Source organism: Hyla sarda, chromosome 3, assembly GCF_029499605.1.
Source record: "Hyla sarda isolate aHylSar1 chromosome 3, aHylSar1.hap1, whole genome shotgun sequence".
NCBI lineage: Eukaryota > Metazoa > Chordata > Amphibia > Anura > Hylidae > Hyla > Hyla sarda.
The window spans coordinates 317,253,981-317,279,288 of NC_079191.1; the positions used below are offsets into that span (position 1 = coordinate 317,253,981).

At 39.7% G+C, this 25,308-nt stretch overlaps 1 protein-coding gene across 2 annotated transcripts in view; it reads left to right on the forward strand.

Moving 5' to 3' along the window:
- THBS2 (thrombospondin 2) overlaps window positions 1–25,308 on the forward strand; it is a 244,832-nt gene that overhangs the window by 176,139 nt on the left and 43,385 nt on the right. For both annotated transcript variants that reach the window (XM_056567142.1, XM_056567141.1), the window contains exons 2-10: window positions 1,882–1,953; window positions 2,273–2,829; window positions 3,636–3,720; window positions 9,907–10,094; window positions 10,827–10,967; window positions 15,756–15,849; window positions 17,555–17,725; window positions 17,821–17,997; window positions 19,906–20,079. In XM_056567142.1, coding sequence (XP_056423117.1) covers window positions 1,887–1,953; window positions 2,273–2,829; window positions 3,636–3,720; window positions 9,907–10,094; window positions 10,827–10,967; window positions 15,756–15,849; window positions 17,555–17,725; window positions 17,821–17,997; window positions 19,906–20,079 — 1,654 coding nt within the window. In that variant the 5' untranslated portion in view covers window positions 1,882–1,886. The remainder of the gene's footprint in view (window positions 1–1,881; window positions 1,954–2,272; window positions 2,830–3,635; window positions 3,721–9,906; window positions 10,095–10,826; window positions 10,968–15,755; window positions 15,850–17,554; window positions 17,726–17,820; window positions 17,998–19,905; window positions 20,080–25,308) is intronic.

Sequence of the window (25,308 nt, forward strand, 5' to 3'; positions counted from 1 at the left end):
GAGGTCTGAGTAGATGTTGTGTGACCTGTATTTTTATTTAATTTCTTTTGCTTATATTGGTTCTCACCAACCCACCCAGAATAATGCCACTATATTGGTGACCAGGGCATATTGGAGGGGGAGAGTTTAGTATACCTGGTTAATAGTGGGTGTTTCATTATATTATACATCATTATATCTGAATTATAGTGGAGGGGGTTTGTTATGTCACCACATGGGATTGATGAGCCGGGTCACAGCAGAGGTGGCTATTATAACTGGGTCACATACTTAAAAAAAATATATAATCAGCATTAACTGAATCCATTTTTTTTTTCTTCTACTTCATCTGGAAAAACAGATTCAATTCAAATAATTTACTTTCATTGTTGAGGTAGGTTTTATGAAATCAGAATGTCTAAACAAACACTGTTTTTGTCATCTGTGATTTGTGTATTTGCTTTAAATGGGGAGACTCTATTATCTTTGCCAGGGGTTGTACCTTTCAACTGCATAGATTATGATTGGCTTTTACCAGTCTCGGGTCATGCACTATGTATACTTTCTGCACACAAGCTGCCTCAACTACAGCAGCTGCTTTGAAAAAAAAATACGGTAATATTAAATATATATTAAGTAAATAAATAAATGGTCATCCCCTAAATGATGCCACCTTAGTCCTCAGAGATTGGCACCTCATTTTTGTATTCTAAACTGTTTATTGTAGTCTAATGACTACTTTGGAAGAATAGTGTACAATATAGGCCTTTGATCCTCATCTTAGTTTGTGTTATTTCTTGGTTTTAGAAAACAAAAAAAATGATAATTGGTCAATTTTAGTTCTGTTGAGTGGCACTTACGTATACTCTGCACAAAATGTGGTCTTAAACTTTATAGGCATAACAGTTCTTTTGTACCTTTCTTTTTCTACACTATTTTTCTGTCTTATTGAACAGAAATGAGGTTGTCAGGAAGGCAGACAGTCTTTTACAATTACCCTTGGGTTGTTTGCATGATTGACAGGGCCAAAAGATGTATCATCAACCTTAACCTTTTTTTGTCTTCTAATATTACAAGCTATTTAGCTGATAGATCAGTCTAGCCTTTCTGTGGTGAAAGAAATAACAGAGCTCTGAACCATGGTTTTATCCATGAAAATATTGTTTGGTTCAGTTTATGAATATCCAGTCCCATTATCTAATGTATCTATATTACTTTTATTATATAAAAGGTAAGAGGACATAAAGGGGGCATTTATCAAAGTGTACCTACCATATCATCAAAGTCCAAACATGTCATGGGGATTTTTATGAGGTTTTAATTGGTTGGAGTCTGGTCCTGAGACCCCTACCAATCACTAAAATGAAGGGGCAGAAGCACTCAACTGCACGAGCTGTGCCCCTCCATTCCTGCTCTGCGCACCTCAGGAAGCCAAAGCAAGAGGTACGCTAACTTGCCAGAAACTTAACAGAATTTTAATGTCAATTCATATATTGCTCCTTTTACTTTGACAAAGTGTGAAGAAAAAGGAATCGGTGGGCGAATCAGCACCCGGATCCCCAGAGATCAAAACTTCTAAATAGATTCACTTTTTTGGAAGAACACTTGTCTTTCAGTTTGCTTATAGTTACCGTAAACTACTACTCATTTTAGGCTATTTTTATCTGACTCAACAGAAAACAAGTATAATCAGTTTAGTATAAGTAGTGACTTTCAGTAGTCACAAATCTATCTTGTCCAGTTTCTTATAATGTTAAATGCTCAGGTTGTTCATACTTCCTGCCTTTATTCTTCTTTCATACTTTACACTACTGTTTTTCAGAAAATTCTAAAATGCCAATCTGCTAATAATGGGAATGAAAGACTGAATGTTCACATTCTTCAAATATTTTTTTTACATAGGAGTTATGCTGCAAAGAAAACTGGTTTGGCTGCCCATTTTTATTACATTCTGTGCTTCTCTCCATGCTCAAGGTAAGAATCTTTGGGGGGGGGGGGGGCAATACATGTTTGATCAGAGGTAACCCCATTGAAGTGGGTACATAAAATTTAGGGCCCATTCAGACTACATATTTTTGAGTGGAATTCTGCTCCAGAGTTTCTCTGCACAAAATGTGGTACAGCAGCCTCCCATTGTTTTCAATGGGATTCTGCTGGATCATTCACATTACTGAAATTCTGTGCTGGAAATTCATCCATGAAAAATCTTGGGCCCCAGACACCAAAAGTATAGTTTTACTACATAAAAATGTAAATAATGTAATGTAACCTTAATAAATTGTAATTATTTTAGATGAAGAGAAAGAAGATGAGACCACATTTGATCTGTTTGACATCAGTAACATAAACAAGAAGACCATTGGAGTTAAACTTTTCCGTGGACATGATCCTCTCTCTCCAGCCTATCGTTTCCTACGCTTTGATCACATCCCACCTGTTAAGTCTGAAAAGATGAAGCAAATTATTGACTTGATGCAACTAAATGAAGGTTTTATTCTTACTGCTTCCATGAGGCAAGACAAACTCAACAGAGGAACACTTATTGCTGTGGAGGGTCCCGGTATTTCCAATAGATTATTTGAGATTGTTTCAAATGGACGAGCCAATACTCTGGACCTAATTTATTGGGTGGAAGGTTCTCAGAATGTTATTTCCTTGGAGGATGTTGACCTGGCAGACTCTCAGTGGAAAAATATTACAGTTCAACTGACAGGTGAAAACTTCAACCTATATGTTGGTTGTGACCTTATGGACAGCTTCCGCCTGGAGGAAACCTTCTATGAGCATTTAAAAGGTGTTAACAACAAGATGTATTTGGCTAAGGGCTCAATACGTGAAAATCACTTTAGGGTAAGCTAATCTTAATGTTTTTTGCTTTTTTTACAAGCTCATTATATAGTGATGAAAATGTATTTCTGACATAGACAACATTATCATTTGACCACTTTCAGAGTATACATCTAATTGTTACATTTAGGACATCCGTTACCTGACATTCAGCTATCATACCTGTTTCTGGAACAATACACAGGTTAAAAACATACATTGAAGACATTCAAATAAGAGCATACAATTGCATATGCCACTGCTATGGATTGATGAACAACTCTACAGCCCATGCGTAGGGCTTTGATACAGTATTGTGGATGCCCTTACCCTGCACACTATTTATCATTATGCTTTAGTTTTCTAGAGCATTATAACACGCAACATATAGCAAAACCTCTGTCTCTGCAAGCAGTTTGATCCAATTCTACTTATAAAAAGCATACAAATGATGGCATTGTTTTAGTTCACATTAAGTGTATTCAGCACAGCATAACTAAGGCTCTTGCTGTGTCCATCAGAGGTATACATCAGGAGAATTCCCTGACATATACCTCTGATGTATACCAATGACGGATTACATCATTGTCATATACAGTCTCACTAGAGTAGTGCAACTTCCTGTGCTATTCCATAAGCAAATAAATGCAAACCACCTAAATGAAGGCCAAAGTGACACTTATTTAGCCTACACTGAGTAAGTGTGTACGTTTACTGTATACGCCAGGAATCTGCCTGACGTTTATGGAAAACCCCATGTGAAAAGTGCATTAAACTTAAAAGTATTGTTTACTGCAAGGTTTGATAAAATATGTCAATTGTATCTACAGGGACTGCTACAAAACGTTCGACTAATATTTGATTCTACAGTTGAAGATGTTTTAAGACAAAAAGGCTGTCAGCTGAGCCACACAGGTAGTGCTATTCACATGCATGTCCAATGTCCTTACCAATAAGTAACAGACATAAGTAACAATATTCATCTTTGTTTGAGACGTTTATGAATAGTAGCCTGATGTCACCATGTCCCTCAAGCATACAGTCATGTTCCACCATCACCCTGAGACTGGCCGGTATCAATGTAATGTTTAATGGGGTACAACGCCCCTAGACATCTTATCCCCTATCCAAAGGATAGGGGATAAGATGTCAGATCACAGGGGTGCCGCCGCTGGGGACCCCTGGGATCTCGGCTGCAGCACCCACCTGTTGCGGCTTCCGGAAACACTGTAGGCTTCGGCTCCTGACCACGGTGAAGGGAGATAGTGACGTCACGACTCCGCCCCATGTGATGTCCCGCCCCGCCCCTCAATGCAAGTCTATGGGAGGGGGCGTTGCATTGAGGGGACGGGACGTGACGTCACACAGTGGACGAGTCGTGACATCACGATCTCCTGTCATCGTGGTCGTGAGGCGTTAGGATGAGAGCCTCCAGTGCTGCCGGAAGCCGCAACAGGTGGGTGCTGCAGCTGAGATTCCAGGGGTCCCCAGCGGCGGGACCCCCGCGATCTGACATATTATCCCCTATCCTTTGGATAGGGAATAAGATGTCTAGGGGCGGAGTACCCCTTTAATCTCATTAAATAAACAAATGCAACCTACAATATGCCTTCACTTAGGCAGCTTAAAAGCATTCTCTAAATGAACAGAGATTTTTTTATATAGGACCTGTGTGATTTAGGCAAGACCAGCATTTTTCCGTAAGGGCTTTGAGGGCTTAAAACACTGATTAAAATCTTTACTTGTGTGATGAATAAGAGGTAAAGAGATACTGAGGGGGTTTTCTCCACAATTTAGAGATTAGTATTGGATGAAAGCCTATGCACCCTTTGAAGGCAGGCAGTTGCCATTAAAGCAGACTTGTCAGCAGGAAAACAATTGGTGTAAATGAGCCCTTGGCTAGATGGGGCTAGGCATCATGATTTCTGGCATCCTTTTTTTTACTTCAATAGTTCTCTACATCAGTGATATGTCAGCCTTTTTATTAATATTGTATGGAAATTAGGTTCAAGTGTCCAGGGGGGTGTTTCACTGCATGGCAAGCATGTTAGCATGCTTTTTTTCCTTCATGTTTTTCCATTTGGTCTGTCCACAGACACAGCCGGCCGAAAAGCATTGCACAGTTTTTTTGGACAAAATTGTGATTTTGTAGTATTATACTTTAAAGGGGTACTCCGGTGGAAAACATTTTTTTTTTTTTTAAATCAACTGATGCCAGAAAGTTAAATAGATTTATAAATTACTTCTATTTAAAAATCTTAATCCTTCCAGTATGTGAATACTACAGAGTAAATTCTTTTCATTTTTAAAACACAGTGCTCTCTGCTGAATCATGAGCAAAGTGCTCTCTGCTGACATATCTGTCCATTTTAGGAACTGTCCAGAGCAGCATATGTTTGCTATGGGGATTTTCTCCTACTCTGGACAGTTCTTAAAATGGACAGAGATGTCAGCAGAGAGCACTGTGCTTGTGATGTCAGCAGAGAGCTCTGTGTTCCAAAAAGAAAAGAATTTCCTTTGCAGTATTCAGCAGCACTGGAAGGATTAAGATTTTTATTATAGAAATATTTTACAAATCTGTTTAACTTTCTGGCACCAGTTGATTTAAAAAAAAAAAGTTTTCCACCGGAGTACCCCTTTAAGATACCTCTTCAAGAGGATTTTGCTTGTGACATAACTACACATTTTTCCTTACTGATTTCTCAAGGGCTTCATAAAAAGAGTAAAAGGACAAATCCATATGTTATAAAAGACAGCGCTACTGGGACTTATGATCTGATTTAGTGGTGGATGTTATAGTGATTAATAGTACATATGTATTTTATGTTTGATTTTGGGCTTCTGTAAAACATATTTCAGCTGAAGTACTGACTGCACCATGTAAAGTATCCACAAAGTGTTTTTTTTTTTTTTTTTTACATTTTACTTTTTCTTTGATACTTAATTGCTTACGTGGCCATTAAAGAGAAACATGGCTACATTTGGGATAACAGTAAGGCCTCACACGGTGGAAAACATAAATGGGCATTTCACAAATACCATGTTCCACCAGTGCTAGGACTGCTCGGAGTGCCATCTCCATATACGGCAATGCATTACCGAGTTAAAATGCTCATTCTTTTGGCGTGCAGAAATGCATTGCCATCTAAGGACTTGTTTCCAAGCAGCTCTAGCGCCGGTGGAACATGGTATTTGCGGAGTATTCACCCATGTTTTAAGGGTGGACATTCAGTAAATTTTCCGCCATGTGAACGAAGCCTTACTGAAAGCAGAATCAGAATTTCCATGGCGGAATCATCTGCTGTAGAAAGTCTGCATGTGCACAGTGCAACAGAATCCCATTGAAAACAATGGGACTCTGCTGCAATGGAATTTCCATGCAGAACCTTTCCGGTGGATTCAGCTCGGAAATTCCGCCTTGTGAACCTACCCTAAGAATGCTAAAATGAGAGAAGTGCTTCATTTGCAGGGACACAAAACATAGTGGGGATTTATACCCCAACCCCAAGGGGCTTCTCTCACCTGGGTTTGTTGTGAAAGTCGCAACAACTATAAATTGGCTCTGTTGGTCCTGCAGCCACACTTACCTCCTATGGAATGGAAACAGATGGTCAGGGTCCTGGCAAAGCTGGATGCTGAGTGCCGTACTGCCCTTGAAAAACAATGTTTTCTAATAAAGCTACACTTCTTTGGAGCCTTCTAATAAAGCTACCAGACTGTGGATCCTTCTGTCCATAATATTGGATTTGTGGTACCAGCGCCAGCAGAGAAGCCCATTCTTCCACTATTTCTATATGACCCTGACCATCTACTTTTGGCATAAACCATATATCACTTATAGCTACTAAGTAAAGTAAGAACGGTCTTGGAGGTTCTGCTCAACGGATGGTCACAAAATGACGGACTCAGGCCAGCACAGGACAATAAATATTTTATTTTGACAATACGGACAACAAGTTTCAGCACACAAACAGTGCCTCCCTCGGGTCCAAATAAACAGTGCATTCCTTGTAGTTGGTAAAGTATTAGGGTGCTGGTAGGACCATGCCAGCACCGCTACTGACACAGGATCCCGACCAGCACCCTAATACTTTACCAACTACAAGAAGTGCACTGTTTATTTGGCCGTGAGGGAGGCACTGTATGTGTGCCAAATGCGTTGTCCGTATTGTCAAAATTAAATATTTATTGTCCTGTGCTGGCCTGAGTCTGTCGTTTTGTGCAGCGCCTCCAAGACCGTTCTTTTTCCTGATACTTGCATTTCTCTGCTGGTCTCCTTACGGAGTCCAGTACCGGTCCAAGTGCGGCAGCCAAATCCATACTTAACTGGACTATACCCTCACTGATCCCTGTGAACTGCGACTCTAACGAGCCGTGGGTCAGAGTGACATCACCCCACAGGGCAGTATATCACTTAGGTGTGTGAAGGGTCACACCAAGTTGATATACACTACAAAGGAGCACGCCCTGTATTTCCTTTTTCTCTCTTCCAATATCCTTAAGTAAAGTAAGGTGACCCCCTTTTCACTCATTGGCCACTATATTAGGAACATCTTGCAAGTTCAGGTCCATATAGAAATGATGGATGATGTCACGTATTTGCTACAAATCTGTCATCTGCACATCCATGATGCAAATCACCCGTTTCACCACATCCCAAAGGTGCTTTATTGGATTAAGATCTGCTGACTGTGGATGGTAATTCTCCTCAACATCGACATCAACAAGGCATTTTACGTCCTCACAACTGCTGCTCACTGAATATTTTTGGACCATTCTCTGCAAGCCCTTTAGATGGTTGTGGGTAAATATCCCAGTAGATCAGTAGTTACTGAAATACTCAGACCAGCCCGTCTAGGGACTAACATCCATGCCACATTCAAAATCACTAAAATCCCCTTTCTTCGTCATTCTGATGCTTGGTTTGAACTTCAAATTGACTTGACCACATCTGCCTAAATGCATTAAGTTGCTGTCTTGTAATTGGTTAGTTAACTATTTGTGTTAATAAGCAATTAAACAGTTGTACCTAATAAAATGGCCAGCGAGTGCATAAAACCAAGTCATTAAGGAAAAAGAACTGCTTGTAGAGCGCTTAATGAAAACCTCCTCCAGGGTGAATGGGCCCTCAAACTGGGTCAAAAGTTCACCTTTCAACATGACATTTACTATAAGCACACAGCCAAGATAACAAATGATTGGCTTTGGGTTAACTCTGAGAATGGCCCAGCCGAAGCCCTGATTTGAACCCGATTGAACATTTTCAGAGAGACCTTAAAGGGGTACTCCGCCCCTAGACATCTTATCCCCTATCCAAAGGATAGGGAATAAGATGTCAGATCGCCACGGTCCCGCTGCTGGGGACTTCCGGGATCTCTGCTACGGCACCCCACTATCATTACTGCACAGAGCGAGTTCGCTCTGTGCATAATGACGGGCGATACAAGGGACGGAACAGCTTGAGATCATGGCTCCGCCCCTCGTGACATTGTGGCCCGCCCCCTTAATTCAAATCTATGGCAGGGGCGTGGCGACTGCCATGCCCCCTCCCATAGACTTGTATTGAGGGGGCGGGCCGTGACATCATGAGGGGCAGAGCCGTGACATCGCGATGCCCCTTTATTGCCCGTCATTATGCACAGAGCGAACTCGCTCTGTGCAGTAATGATAGCGGGGTGCCGCAGCGGGGACCCCGGCCATCTGACATCTTATCCCCTATCCTTTGGATAGGGGGTAAGATGTCTAGGAGCGGAGTACCCATTTAAAATGGCTTCACTTGACAGTCCTCACCCAACCTGACTAAGTGGACTTGCAGAAAAGAATGAAAGGAAATCCCCAAACCCAGTTATGTAAACCTTGTGGCGTCATACATGAGAAGGCTGGAGACTGAAGGTGCTCCAACTAATTACTCAGATAAGGGTCTGAATACTTATGTCATTGCAATATTTTGTTTTTTCCTTTCAATATATTAGCAGAGATTTCTAACATTCTGTTTTCCCTTAATCATTATGGGGCATTGAGTGCAGAATCATCAGGGAATATTTTTTTTTTAACATAAGGCCGCGACATAACAAAATGTGAAAAAAGTGAAATTGTCTAAAGACACTTTGAGTGCATTGTACAGGCATCCATATTATAATACTGCTGCATAGACTTTAAATTGACATGTTCCAGGTGCAAAAAAATAAATAAATATGCAAATAGCATGTGCAGCCTTTCTAAAATATATGCATATTTTTGCATCAACGTGAATAGCCCCATCAGTTTTATCATTCAGCATTTTTTGTAAAAATATAATTGCAGTATTTATTACCGCCCACTGCTTGCATCTACCTGACTGATAAAGATAAAGAGGACATGTGTTGGACTTACCTGGGCTCTTGTCGTGTCGTGTCGTGTGGTGAATGCCCCCTGGGCTTTTGCGCCTCATTTGCATAAGAACAAAAAGGCTTATAGAAATAAATATGAGGAGCCCCATCTAGCCATGTGCTTTTTAACCTCTTGGGACCCTGCATCCCCGATCCTTAAGGACTCAGGCCGTACCTGTATGTCCTGGTCCAGTTTAACTGGTTTAAACTGTTTTCACCGGCGGAGAACAAGTTAAACCCGGTGGGTCCCGGTTGCTACAGGCAACCAGGACCTACAGCTAATGCCAGGCACGGCCGATCGGGCTGGTGCCTGGCATTAACCCTTTAGATGCTGCGATCAGTTGATCGCGGCATCTAAAGCAAAAGTAAAAGAATCCCAGAAGCTCAGCGGAGCTATCGCAACGTCCCGATCAGCTTACCGGACGACGGGAGGGTCCTCACCTGCCTCTCTGTTGTCCGATCGGTGATCTACTGCTCCATGCCTGCGCAGCAGGCTAGAGCAGCAGAGCACCGGTTACACTGATCAATGCTATGCAAGTGCATAGCATTAAACAGTGTATGCAATCAGAAGATTTCATGTTTTAGCTCCCTGTTTTTATTTTAACATTGCAAATGATACTTTTCAATTCAATAACCAACTGAACTTTTGCTTGTGGATGTCTTTATTTGATTTTTACATTTGCTTTATTAGGACGCATGAATGAAATGACCCTAAAGTATTTGATCTTTCTAGGTGATAATGCAATCAATGAGAAAACAGAAATGATCCATCTCACCCCCCTGACCGAATACGTGGGGAAGAAAGAAGATAGACAAATAGACTTCTGTGACCGATCATGTGATGAGTTAGGGACTATGTTTACTGAGCTGTCTGGCCTCCGTGTGATTGTCAATAATCTGCTAGAAAATCTTCAGAAAGTGGTAAATTTAATTTATTAACAGATTTATTCACATCAATGTGTAAAAGTATATGTTATTTTATGCTGAATGTATAGAGAAGGATAGCACTCACCACACCGATTCTTACTTATTCTTCCTTTATTCGTAACATGGGTATTTCAAATTATTAAAATCAGCCGGGAACGGTCTCGTGCAAGCTTGCATGCGGACGCTGGGAATCTCCAAGCAGAGGGGTGTGACAGCTGTTTTGTACGTTGACTACTATTTCATCAGACTTGGAAGGTAGTCTGATGAAGTAGGCGTCAACCTACGAAACAGCTGTCACACCCCTCTGCTGGGAGATTCCTGGTGTCCACATGCAGGCTTGCACGAGACCGTTCCCCGCTGCCTTTAAACGTTTGGAATACCCATGTTAAAAATAAAGGACAAATAAGTAAGAAGCGGTGTGGTGAGTGCTATCCTTCTCTATACATACAGCATTGTGTGCAGCGTTTTGTGCAATATAGGATCTAGCACCCCCACCTTGCACCAGCTCCAATGGTTAATCGGGACATTCACATACCTAACGAGTTCACAGCGTAAGCTCTAGACTACGCAGAGCCAGATGTGTCTATCTATACCTATTACTCTATACATTATTTAATATTATATTATTATTCTATTATTATGCATCATTATTTAGTGTAATTATGTATATAAAAATTGTTATTCATACATCATAATGATTTTTTCTTTATTTTACAAATAATTTAGTCTGAAGAAAACCAGGAGTTGTGGGAACTGATAGGTCCCAACAGAACTCTTAGGAACCAGTCAGTGTGTTGGCAGGATGGGCGTGTTTTTGCAGATAATGAGAACTGGATTGTAGACAGCTGCACAAAGTGCACCTGCCAGGTAATATGGTAGTATAGTATTATTTATCATGATTTATTACTGTTTATTATCTTTAATGAAAACACACTGGGGGTTATTTATCGTTGTGTTCTATAGCTTTTTTTTTGGTCATTTTGACATTTTGGTGTTGCTAGACCATTTTTAAAGTGACGGATGCAGTGGTCACAAATTTATTATCTGTGTGTTTTTTTTTTTTTTTTGTGCAAATTTTGCCAAAACTGGCGCAAAAAAATAAAAAAACGCAAATCTAGACCACCTCCTGACCAGGTCTAAAAAAGATTACTACTTCTGTCTGTTTGCAAAAAATAAAAAATCATCACCAAGAGTGAAAGAGAGGGAGAGAGAGAAGGAATAACGTAGAGAATGAGAACGTTTAAAGACATAAAGAGTAAAAAAATTTTAAAAAATGTGCAAATGAAAAGTAAAGCAGTTGTCCATATGAAACAATCACATATATTTTATAAGGTCCAAAAACGAAACGGTAAAGACGTAAGAAACAATAAGATTGTTAGCAATGGCCAAAATCTAACAATTTCATGTGCCCAGGTTTAAAAAAATATCTGACAAAGTGATAATAACAAAATAAAAAAAGTGAAAAGTAAAATATATATATATATATATATATATATGTTCAACTAAAACCTCAGTCTCTCGAACAGTATTTTTTTTCCCCTGGCAAGTGAACCACTATTCAAATGTTAGACTCGCTTTGCAGACCTTCTTGTAGACATTAATTTGCCTTAAAATTAAAACTAAAACAAATAAAGCCAAACACACAAACAAGCTCCTCAGAAGCAGGGTAGACATGATCAGAAACCGGCGGTAGAAAATGATCTGGGTGCAGATCTGCGTGAAATTTATCATGGTCACTGCGACAATATGATAAATTTGGAGCAGCACCGCCAAAAAAGATAAACAAAATGATCTAGCCAAGACCATTATTGATAAATAACCCCCACTGTCTTGCACTCTTGAGTGAAATAGGTTCAGGAATTGTAAAATCACCATATTGTAACCAGTATTTTAGTATGATGTTCTTTTGGTCTTACATAGATGTTAAGTTGAAAAAATACCAAGGAGTAGAAAGGAGAAACACTCACCACAACAGAGAAATAACTTTAAGGCTAGAATTCCACTGAGGTTTTTGCCCTGTGTTTTTTTTTTTGTTTTTTTTTTGCTTAAAAACGCCAGGCGTTTTTTCTGGCATTTTTTCTTGCGTTTTTACCTTTGTGTAAAATTTGCCTTTTTTGGCACCTTTGGTGTTTTTTGTACAACATTTGTTGGGTAGCAAAATAGGGATGTAAAAAAATTGATTTAACTAAATGTTTTTTTTTTTTTTATAACAAAATATAAATAATTTTTTAGTGTGTGTGTGTGTTTAACTTTTTTTTCTCTTTTTTTTTAATCTTTTTTTTATGTAGTACTACTACTTCCAGCATGGAACAGACTGTTTCATGCTGGGAGTAGTAGTGCCTGTACTAATAGACATATCGCCCTGGGCATCAGTCTGACACCCGATGCGATCGTCCATAATATAGCAGAGATGCGGAGCGGCTCTATACAGCGCTCACATCTCTGCTCTGTACTCCGGCCAGTGATGTGAATAGAACATTCATATTTTCTGCCCAGAGTGGTGATTGGCCGGATGGTTGCAGCCAATCACCGCTCTGAGGGAAATATAAATGAGTGAGTGGCCCGCCGAAGTATAGTGCAGAGAGGGGAGCGCTGTATACAGCCACTCTGCATCTCTGCTATAGACAGGATGATCACAGCGGATGTCAGTAGGGATACCCACTGTGATCTGTTCTTACCTGCAGGTACTACTATTCCCAACATGGAGCACACTCTGCTCCATGCTGGGAGCTGTAGTACCTGCATTAATAGGCAGATTGCAGGGAGTGTAATTTCTGACACTCGCTGCGATCTGTCTATTAATGCAGGTACTACAGCTCCCAACATGGAGCAGAGTGTGCTCCATGTTGGGAGTAGTAGTACCTGTAGATAAGGAAAGATCACAGTGGATGTCACTACTGACACCCGCTGTGATCCTCCTGTATAATGTATAGATGCGGCCGCTCTTCTATGGTCCCCTTCACTGCCGTATATATACACCTATTCATATTTCCCGCAGAGAGCTGTGATTGGCTGCAACCATCTGACCAATCACAGCTCTCTGCGGGAAATATGAATAGGTGTATATATACGGCAGTGCAAGAGACCATAGAAGAGCGGCTGGCCGCATCTATACATTATACAGGAGGATCGCAACGGGCAATCTGTCTATTAGTACAGGTACTACTACTCCCATCATGGAACAGTGTGTTCCATGCTGGGAGTAGTAGTACTACCTAAAAAAAAAATGGAAAAAAAAGTGAAAAACACACACTACATTTTTATTATTGTCGGCTACATTTTAAGTGCTTTACCCACCCACATAAATTGATCCCTGTTTAAAAATTAATAAAAAATTTGTAATAAAAAAGATAAATTTTGCCATCACTAATGTATCTTTTTTATTATTTTTCTTTAATGTTACCCTACGACATTGTAATAAAAAAGGTATCTCCATCACTTTTTTGGATCGCTAAAGTCCAAAAAAGAATAAAAACCACCTGAAAAAACGCCAAACTAGGTTTTGTGGGGCGTTGTGAAAAAACAGCCTCTGAGCCCAAAATTGTTGAAAAACGCCAAAAGGATAAAAAAAAAAAGCCAAACTGAAAAACGTCAAGTCGATCTGGCATTTTGCAGTTTACTATTGACTCGTAGCTAACATCTGGACGCTGCATTTTTTCGTTGAAAAAGCGCCATGCGTTAAACTTGGCGTTTTTTTATGGCGTTTTTGCAAAAAAAAAACTCTGTGGAATTCCAGCCTAAAGCTTCTTTATTAATGAAAGTTGAACATACAGCAATTCACACAGATGCACAGATGACGCCAGGAGGCAAAATAGGCAAAATAGGTCTAACAGCTGTTTCATGTGTTACACATACTTCAGCAGACCACAACATGGAGTGCTACTCACTTCTTCTCTTTGGAGTTTCTGTATGGGACTTACCTTTCTATACAAGTTGCTGCATTACTTGCAGAGTTGTGCCTACCTGTTGCTCAGCTGAAGAATAGAATATAATAAAATAGGATTCTTGATGCTACTACCTTGTGGTGTTAAGTTGAAAAAAGACAAGTCAAGCCCAACTTATAACCTCACTGGCAGGACTCAGTTGCCCCATAATAGAGAAGAAACTTTCTACACCAGATATGGCATTAAGAATAAATCCTTGGATCAACCTCTGATCTCCAGAAATTTAGTACACATAACTTGAAATATTATATTTTTCAAGAAAGACTTCCTGTTCTCTTTAAAACTTGGTATCTTCACAATTGGTTTAATTTGAAAGAAGACAAATTAGAATAATCTTTGTGGCAGTGGACGTTCAGAGGGAACACAGATGAACAAACAGGAAGAGGCATGTGGAATGGGGAGAAGGTCTTTTTATTCTAGCCCTTCTTGTCCTTACTTTCTATGACTTTCTCGTTGAAACAGGCAGTAAAAATATCATAGTTGAGTTGAGGTGGGAAAACACATCTACTTGTCTCTCAAATAGCATATAGTCCAGAATTGGCATTGTGATTGAATTCAGGGTCCAAAAAAGGGTGCTCTGCAACTCAAGCCCAGACTCCAAGTCCCGTCTCACATAATTCAAGAAAGTAGGGAAGTGGCACTCCAATATGGAATGAATAAGGTTATTTATTTACCCATCCATGTGACAAACAGCTACGTTTCGGTCTCTCAATGAGACCTTTCTCAACTGAAAACTATCTACTTCTCTCCAGCCCACTGACAGATCATGACTATGCCTTGAAAGAAAAATCTAAGCAGGTACAAGAAAAATGACTTAAACTGCATTCTTAGCAGGAGCTTGCATCGTCCTTAAAAGCTGTCCTTAACTAACCTCCGACGACGACCTCTTCACACTTACTGTATGCTAACACAGATAAGAAAGAAGAGGGAAAAAAACACATGCGCCCCTAGTGCGGTACCGTGAGAGTATTTGACACAAGTACAAGAATTGCGCTTACCAGAATGTGTTGCGCTGTGGGCACAACACCAGGAAGAGCATAATAGATAAATCTGCATGCAGGCAGGATCCTCCGGTTGAAGACTTGCTCACCGGTGGAGGTTCATGGGAAAAAAATGGCAGATGTAAAATTGGATCCTTAGTTCGACACAGCGCAGTAGAAGAAGAGTCCATAATGCAGGGGTTAACTTCATATGGTTTATTCAAAACACAATCGCAACGTGTTTCTTGCCCGTACAGGGCACTTCCTCAGGCAATGTGTAAGTGCCTGAGGAAATGCCCTGTACGGGCAAGAAACGAGTTGCGATTGTATTTTGAAGAAACCATATGAAGTTAACCCCTGCATTACGGACTCTTCTTCTACTGCCATGCGCCGAACTATGGATCCAATTTTACATCTGCCATTTTTTTCCCTATGTATGCTAACACAGGGAGGCTGGCTCTCAACTCATCTCAGGAGAGAGGCTAAATTCCAGCTGACTGCATTTCCACCTTCTCTCAGTAGGGAGGCTGGACCAGGGAAATCCCCTCTTTCCCACAGTATGTTTATGTCTATATATTTCCAGTCTACTTTCATACTAGGTGGTCCTTTTTCTTAAACATTTTAATGCAAAGAGTAATATTACAGTTTCTTCATGGAAACAACACACAGGGCATCACCAGCAAGTGACTACTTAAAAAATATATATATACATTTTTTGCTTTCTTTAACAGAGTTCAAAAACAGTTTGCCATCAGATCACATGCCCAACTATACACTGTGACAGCCCAACATTTGTTGAAGGGGAGTGTTGCCCCGACTGTTTGTGTAAGTATCATATTAATATTGTAAGTTTGTGTTATTCGCCCGTTTTCACGTACATATTTATAATAAAACTGACTATTCATTGATACTTTTACTTCTGTATATTATTAAGAAAATCTGTTTGTTACAATGCAAATAAAAATATATACACTGCTCAAAAAAATTAAGGGAACACTAAGATAACACATCCTAGATCTGAATGAACTAATCGTATGAAATACTTTCATCTTTACATAGTTGAAGTTGAATCACACAAAAATTATAAATGGAAATCAAATTTATCAACCCATGGAGGTCTAGATATGGAGTCACACTCAAAAACAAAGTGGAAAACCACACTACAGGCTGATCCAACTTTGATGTAATGTCCTTAAAACAAGTCAAAATGAGGCTCAGTAGTGTGTGTGGCCTCCACGTGCCCGTATGACCTCCCTACAATGCCTGAGCATGCTCCTGATGAGGTGGCATATGGTCTTCTGAGGGATGTCCTCCCAGACCTGGACTAAATAATCCGCCAACTCCTGGACAGTCTGTGGTGCAACGTGGCATTGGTGAATGGAGCGGGACATGATGTCCCAGATGTTCTCAATTGGATTCAGGTCTGGGGAGCGGGCAGGCCAGTCCATAGCATCAATGTCTTCCTCTAGCAGGAACTGCTGACACACTCCAGCCACATGAGGTCTAGCATTGTCTTTCATTAGGAGGAACCCAAGGCCAACCGCACCAGCATATGGTCTCACAAGGGATCTGAGGATCTCATCTCAGTACCTAAAGCAGGCTACCTCTGGCAAGCACATGGAGGGCTGTGCATCCCCCTAAAGAAATGCCACCCCACACCATTACTGAGCCACTACCAAATTGGTCATGCTGGAGGATGTTGCAGGCAGCAGAACGTTCTCCACAGCATCTCCAGACTCTGTCACGTCTGTCATATGTGCTCAGTGTGAACCTGCTTTCATCTGTGAAGAGCACAGGGCGCCAGTGGCGAATTTGCCAAACTTGGTTTTCTTTGGCAAATGCCAAACGTCCTGCTCAAATGCCCCCACCTGTCAATGTTGGGCCCTGGAACATCGGGCTCACATCAGTGTTGCTTCCTGAGTGGACAGTGTGATTTCACAGAAGTGTGATTGACTTGGAGTTACATTGTGTTGTTTAAAGGGGTACTCCGGTGAAAACCTTTTTTCTTTTAAATCAACTGGTGGCAGAAAGTTAAACATATTTGTAAATGACTTCCATTAAAAATCTTAATCCTTCCTGTACTTATTAGCTGCTGAATACTACAGTTCTCTCTGCTGACGTTATTATAATAATGCTTTATTTATTGTTGTCCTTAGTGGGATTTGAACCAAAGTCCCTAGCACTGCAAGGCAGCAGTGCTAACCACTGAGCCACCATGCTGCCCTTAGCATACATCTGCTATGCACGGTTGCTAAAATGGACAGAGATGTCAGCAGAGAGCACTGTGCTCGTGATGTCATCAGTGTTCCAAAAAGAAATGAATTTCCTCTGTAACATTCAGCAGCTAATAAGTACTGGAAGGATTAAGATTTTTTAATAGAAGCCGTTTACAAATATGTTTAACTTTCTTCCACCAGTTGATTTAAAAGAAAAAAGGTTTTCACCGGAGTACCCCTTTAAGTGTTCCCTTTCTTTTTTTGAGCAGTGTAATTTAAAATCATAATATTAATAATATTTCGTATTTTACTAGCATCAGGCAATGAAGCTGGCTGGTCTCCATGGTCTGAATGGACAGAATGCTCAGTAACTTGTGGCTCTGGAACTCAACAACGTGGAAGGTCATGTGATGCTACCATTAGCACATGCACTGGTTCATCAATCCAAACAAGAACGTGCAATCCTGGAAAATGTGACAACCGCAGTAAGTACAGCCAGATGCATGGATTATCACTAGGAACAATTTTTTTTCTTACATTTTTAATAACTTTTGTTGTATACTTTATTTTTCTTTTCAAGTACGACAGGATGGTGGTTGGAGTCATTGGTCACCTTGGTCAGCTTGTTCTGTAACTTGTGGAATTGGTAACATTACTCGTATTCGTTTGTGCAACTCTCCCAAGCCACAGCTTGGAGGCAAAAACTGCACCGGAACTGGACGTGAAACAAAAGCATGTGAAGGCGCACCATGCCCAAGTATGTGCTTACTTTTTAATGAATAATATAATTAGGTTTATTAGGTTTTACGTTTGTTATTAAAACATTGAAGCCCAGATTTATCAAACCATGTGAGAGAAAAAAATTGAGTAATTTTCCCACAACAACCAATCACACAGCTCAGCTATCGAGCTGAGGTAGAGTGAAAGCTGAGCTGAAAGCTGAGCTTGGTTATTGTGGGAAAATCACTCTATTTTTTCTCTCACACAGCTTGATTAATCTGGGCCTAAGACTTTACCAAATGAATTGATGGATGAATTGATATAAATGTAACATATTTTTTAGCCTAGTTTGCTCACATAATCAGTGCCATAAAGGAACAAAAATATATTTTTACTGTATATATATATATATATATATATATATATATATATAAAGTAACTATGGGGCAGCACAACCAAAAACAAGAAATAGGTGATGGGTGCCAGCAGTCTATTGTCCCAGGTGACGGGTCAAAGGTAGATAATCAAAGTAAAAAATTCTGCAGCACTCCAGAGTAGATGCAAAAGGTGGTGGATTCATTGGCCTGACAGCATAGCAACGTTTCGGCTGCCCGCTTGCAGCCTTTCTCAAGCTTGAGAAAGGCTGCAAGCGGGCAGCCGAAACGTCGCTATGTAAGCCATTACTGCTAGCCACTGTGCCCCCTCAGGGACTGCCTTGCATTATGTCTTAGCTTACCAGATGGTAGCATTGCAGCAGCTACAGGAGATGGATCTGTGCAGGGAGCATAGAGTAAGGGAGTGTGATGACAACAACTGAGCAAAGCATGGAAAGGTTAACTGACCTAAACATGTATAGCTTGGAAGAAAAATGAGACAGAGGGGATATGATAGAAACTTTTAAGGAGTTTAAGCATGCGTGGAATAGACATAAGGCTATTCTTCATATAAGATAGGGCCAGGGACTATTCTTAGTATTCAGAATATTGGGCAGACAAGAGCCGAATGGTTCTTATATGCCGACACATTCTATGTTTTTATGGAGTTAGTGACTAGAAGATCCTTACAGAACATAAACTGCCAGGTTTACTGTGCTGTCTGATTTTACAAAAGTCTGTGTGCAAAATGTGATAAGTGATCAGATAACAGATTCTGTACACACAGCACAACACATGCTGCGTCTACACACAGCTAGGACAGTAGACTAACATGAAGCTCAGATTCTCCTGCCTGCTATTGACGGCATCCATAGTATTACATGCACCAGTAGATTGCTGCATGTGTTCAAAAGAAAATGTGAATCTAATAGTCTTTAAAATAAGGTAAATAATGATGCATTTTTCTAAATAAAGCAGCTGACACCCCTGGCAATATAAGCTAACTTGGACTGCCATACATTTCATATTTGAACACTTAAGGCAGAATGTTGTATAACGCAACGTTCATTCAAGTAAACACATGAAAAAGGGTTCTCCTATCATAGGGTTAAACATGTAAAACCAAAGCAGGTGTCCCATTTGCCCTAGTTCGAACTGTCTAATAGTAGTTGTGCCAGGAAGCCTTTAACTCTGAGAGGGGACACCAGTTGCACTAGTGTATCTCTCTCTCTAGAATGCAGTTCTGCTCAAAACTCTTCTAGTGCTGTCATATCTTAATATTTTTTCCATTTACTGTATAATAATGATGTCAATTTCTGAGGCTAGGCTTTATTTGCAGCAGCCATTATCAGTATCTATGGATCTATTCATTTGGGACTTGGATACATTTAAAGGTGTTTTTTCAAAATCAGACTACACCAGCTAAGGCTGAAATACTGAAAAAAATATGCAATACTGTATGTATTTATATTTTTACAATTCAGACATACAGTATTCTAACAGTAGACCCAAGTAACATACTGCTCATTTTCATCATATATAACTTTTAAACCTTATTTTCCATTTTTTAGTTAATGGTAAATGGGGACCATGGTCTCCTTGGTCTAGTTGCACTGTAAGCTGTGCAGGAGGTTTACGAGAGAGGTCCCGTATCTGTAACAACCCCAGGCCCCAATATGGAGGAAAGAAATGTGCTGGTGATACTAAAGAAAAAGAAATGTGTAACAAGCAAGACTGTCCTATTGGTAAGATACCTTATAAAAAAAAATATTAATCATTATTGTTATTAATCATTAGCAAATTAGTAAATACTGAATTCATTAATTATAGATTAATGTTATTTAAAGGCACAATGTGTCCGGTATAACTACTTTTGGCTTATTTTTGTAAGTGAGATACATTAAATAATAAAAATTAATGTTACTTAGTAAATTAATATGTTAAATTGCAGAATAGCTTATTAAATGGCATATATATTCCCATCTAAGCATGTTATTTCCTAACCACAGGATAAGGAATGTTTATCATTGTGGAAACCACCGTTTAGACCTGTACTGATAGAACAGAGGTAAATTGCACCCCTTAATGAACAGAGTGCAACATGCATACATGGCCAGAGAATAATTCATCATTAATGGGGCTTCCAAACATTGCCCAGCCACACACTCAGCAATGGTTTGAAGTTCCATTGAAAACAGTGCTGGCTTCGGGAGAACTGGCTGCGCACGCTTTGTGCTTCAATTATTCCAGGGTGTAATTCCCTAACATTCTACAAATTAATGGTGGAACTTCAAACCCTTGCTAAGTGGATAGGAAATAACATGCTACGGTTGGTTTCCTACTAGTTTAGTACAAGCATATTTCTGAGATTTACACAGAAAGCAGTGTGTTACCAAGCAGACCAGTAGCATAGAGTCACAGCATGGGCCACAGTAAAAAAAAAAAATATTATAAATAAAGAATAAACACTATGCCAAACAATAATTCCACTGTTTTGGCATATGTCTGGCCACAAACTTCATTGGCATATTATAGGTAGGTCAGGCCAGAATGGGTGCACAAATGCCCAAGGGGACAGAACATGCCAGGTTTCAGAATAAGTGTTTTTGTTTTGTTTTTACAGTAAATACCATGCTCAGCATTTTTTATTCCATCTGTTTTATGTAAATGTTAGCAAGGAGCTAAGCAAAGCAAAAGAAAATATTAAGATAGTGTGATCACAATGTTGAATGGATTCCCAGAAACTTCTGTCTATATATTTGCAACAGCTGCTTTTATAAATTTCGATCCCTGAAACAACTTACAATAAAGAAGCTCTGTGCTTCGTAAAGAATGTGTATCAATGTGCGTAACAGCTTGTATAGCACAATATTACGGTTTTAGCTTTACTAAAAAGAACTTTCTGAGATGATTTTCAGAATTTAAAGTAAAATGTAAAGATTTACACTACTGGGAATAATAGATGTGGTAACTAAAAAACTCATTCAGTGAAAGCTGATAAGGAAGTGAGGGAAAACACAGCTCAAGGGTAGACACTTAATATTTCCTACATGTAATGTAACACTTTCATACATCATATGTTAGGCATATTGACTGCAGTTTTTGCTACAAATGACATTAGTATCTTGATGGTAGAGGACAACACCGTAATTATGAAGTCTGTTTCAATATCACTGTGATACAAAGTCAATGTTAAAGAATGTAGAATATTATATTAAAAGGACATTCCAGTCTTTGAAAAATGAATGTATATACCGTACATAAATTATATAATATTGTACTGTATATTTATGGACAGTAGTAATTATTATTTGATGATTTGGCTGCACTTACCCTGGGCTGAAAGTTTGGTAATTCTGAAGTAGTCTAGCTATCCCTCACTTTCTTGAGACAATGCTGCATCTTAAGCTTATCTTGGGGACTTAGAATGAGCTAGACTCTGAGTTGAAGCCCACCCAATACTTGATGTCATCACCTCCGTCCCACCACCCCTCTGGAGGCCTGTACTAAAGGTGAGATCCAAAGGCAGTGACGTCACTAAGGGGCTTTAACTTAAAGGGGTACTCCGCCCCTAGACATCTTATCCCCTATCCAAAGGATAGGGGATAAGATGTTAGATCGCCTGGGTCCTGCTGCTGGGGACCCCGGGGATCGCCGCTGCGGCACCCCGCTATCATTACTGCACAGAGCGAGTTCGCTCTGTGCATAATGATGGGCGATACAGGGGCCGGAGCAGCGTGACATCACGGCCCGTCCCCTTAATGCAAGTCTATGACAGGGGGCGTGACGACCGCCACGTCCCCTCCCATAGACTTGTATTGACGGGGCGGGCGGTAACGTCACAAGGGGCGGAGCCATGACGTTACGCTGCTCCGGCCCCTGTATTGCCCGTCATTATGTGCAGAGCGATCTCACTCTGCACAGTAATGATAGCGGGGTGCTGCAGCAGCGATCCCCGGGGTCCCCAGCAGCGGGACCGCAGCGATCTAACATCTTATCCCCTATCCTTGGATAGGGGATAAGATGTCTAGGGGCGGAGTACCCCTTTAAAGACTAGCTCAAGACAACCCCCTTTGACAAGCTAAAGATGATAACCAAGATGACGCAACTTCAAAATTGAAAGAATTACTGAACTTCTGTTCTGGCCCGGGGTAGGTGCAGCCAAAACATTTTAAAAAAGCATTACTAATATTGTATATTTTACGGTTAAACATTCAAAGAGTGTCTATCAGCTATATTTGCTAAGAGCTTCAAACACCAATGGATAGCTGTTAGGGTATTAATGCAAACTAAAGGCGAGGCTGAATTGCTCAAGTGCCAGTGTTTCAAGCCTCCACGCTCACTCTTTTTTTATATAGCTGTTTTATTTATTGTTTTCATCAGGTTATTTAAGATACAAACAATATAAAAATAGAAAAGACAATAACAAGTCAAGAGCAGTCTCGTTAGCAAACCATCAGCGTCAGGCATATAAGATTGTGTAGTTAACATCCTAGGATAAAAGCCCGTTAAGACTTTACATCTAACAGAGAGTTATAATGCAGTAAAATTGAAACTGTCATATGAAATTCCGACTAGGTGTACATGAGACGCATAAAATTTCTAAAGTATATGTAAAAAACATAAAAAGAAATAAGTGGGACAAAGAAAAATAAGGTATGGAAAGGTGGGAAAAAAAACTAGGCAGAGCGAAATAAACAAAAGAGAGGAAAGGGAGGGAAATCATGCGTGGTCGGTGAAGAAATATAGAAGGAGAGATCAGGCTCCTGGAACGGAGCTCAGGGAGTCCTCATAGTCCTCCCAACGCTGCCATACCCTCGTAAAGGCCTCCACTTTATTATCAGAGAGAGCAGATATATGTTCCATTCTTTTCACGCTCACACTTACCTCCCAGAACATCCTTGACTGATCTATAGGACTCTGTATGCCAATCAATGAGAGGCAGGGAGGTAAGGGCAAGTGAGGAGGCATTCCAGGCTGTGGCACTTGCGTAACTCCTCCTCCTTGACATTTGAAGGGGAAATAAAATTTTAGAAATTTGGCAACCACCATTTTATACCCTAACAGTTAACCATAGCTATCTTCAGATTTCCTTTAATTTATATATACTTTTAAGATACCAGAATATCCATTTAAAACTATTGTACCATTTTTCATATAAAAAATCAGTGTAAGTCAAGTATTTTTATTGTATCATTTTATCTCAGGAGTTCCTACAGTGGCTGTTTTGCTGCTTATGGGGTATTGAATGTAGCTTTGTCATACTTCAAAGGCATTCACTCTGATATAGAAAATAATAGATCATGCCCTTTTTTAGGTGAGAAGTTATGCAATTTTTGCATCTTTGGTGATTATATGTACATAATAAAGGACCCACATCTAGCTATATTACAGAGAGGCAGTCTTTATTACATAAATCAAGAATTATTTCATACTACAAATGCCTGGCTAGCTTTGCCCAGTAAAATCATCTCTTTGCCATGGGTCCCAGATCAATAGCAGATCCAATGAGTTATCCCCTTTTAAAACTGGGATCTAGGAAATATTCCTGTGAACATTTATCTGGAAAATTTCATTAAAGTATTGCATATAAAACAAAATTGCAGTTTTCCTCTGGTTTTACAAACTACTAAACAGTTTTGTTGCTTGGTGACATCTGAATGACAGCATTTTGGGTATTTTGAGTTGAGGAACCATTTGTTTTGCTCTGAGTGTGGCAGGCATTAAGACTTACATCATTCAGTAAATCTACATATGTTTATTATTAGGATTTTTTTTATATAAACTAATATCATATGACCTGAAAATGAGAACATCACCTTTCAACTTCCCAGCAATATTTCAACTCATCTTCCATATGAGACTCCTAATGAAGATACAATTCAAGGGATGGTGGTTTCAATTACCTATTGACTGTACTTTTCATCATATCATTGTTTAAAGTTGGCCATGGGGAAATAGACTAAATAATAAGGTCTGGCTTTTGGAAACGTTCCTGTCAGGATAGGATTTCCATAGCTGTTTTGAAATGTAGATAGGTAATATATGACATATTTGTATAATAAGAAAGAATGCTATTAAATAGGCTTAAACTCACTGTCAGGTCTGATATATCACATGTTTTCTTTTGCTATTAAGAAGTTACACCTTTGAAATGACATAGAATGGTGACAGTCTATTACATACTGTATGTCACAAGAGAGATATCGGGGCACTCTTACACCATTTCACTCATTATTTGACATATTACCATATATCTGCCTCATTGTGAACATTCCTCATCCATGTACCAGTGTCAACAGATTGATTGATCCACCCTTTCTTCTGGGGTTTTGGCGTGTTGACATCTAGTGACTAAAGCATGCTCCTTGAGCCAATGTCTGCCACATATCACAATAAAACAGCTCAGTGGAGATGAAGCAGAGGAGGGGGGTGCCGTCATGTCACTTATCCAATGAAAGGGGAGTTTAGTTGACTCTTCTGGACTGCCTGGTTGACAGTCATGCAAAATCTTAGAAGTAGGAACATCCAGGAGAGGTAGTTAGTACAATGGGATTCTGAAATAGAAGTACAGTATATAATAGTGAAGTATACCCCAAAACAACATGTAGAACAGGGGGACACATGTGTGTATTGTATAATGGTAATCCTATCAAATCAACCCTGATTGTAATAAAGCCTAAATATGAACTTCAGTAAGGGATAAATAGAAAAAATTATAAAGTAGTACAGTATATAATAAAAAGTATATAATATAAAGTGTTCAGCTATGTCTATATTCAGCTATGCCTAATGGATTATATTTTTGGTCCCTGGAATACCTCTTTAAATGTCATTAGTTACATTTATTGAAGAGCATGAAAGGGGGAAAAATAGAACTGTCTAATTTGTAGACTGTGTAAAACTAGACTAAACTAATGCATATGTGTACTCCAAGTTCAGGGCATAGTTTACTTGGCTTAGTTTTATGCCAT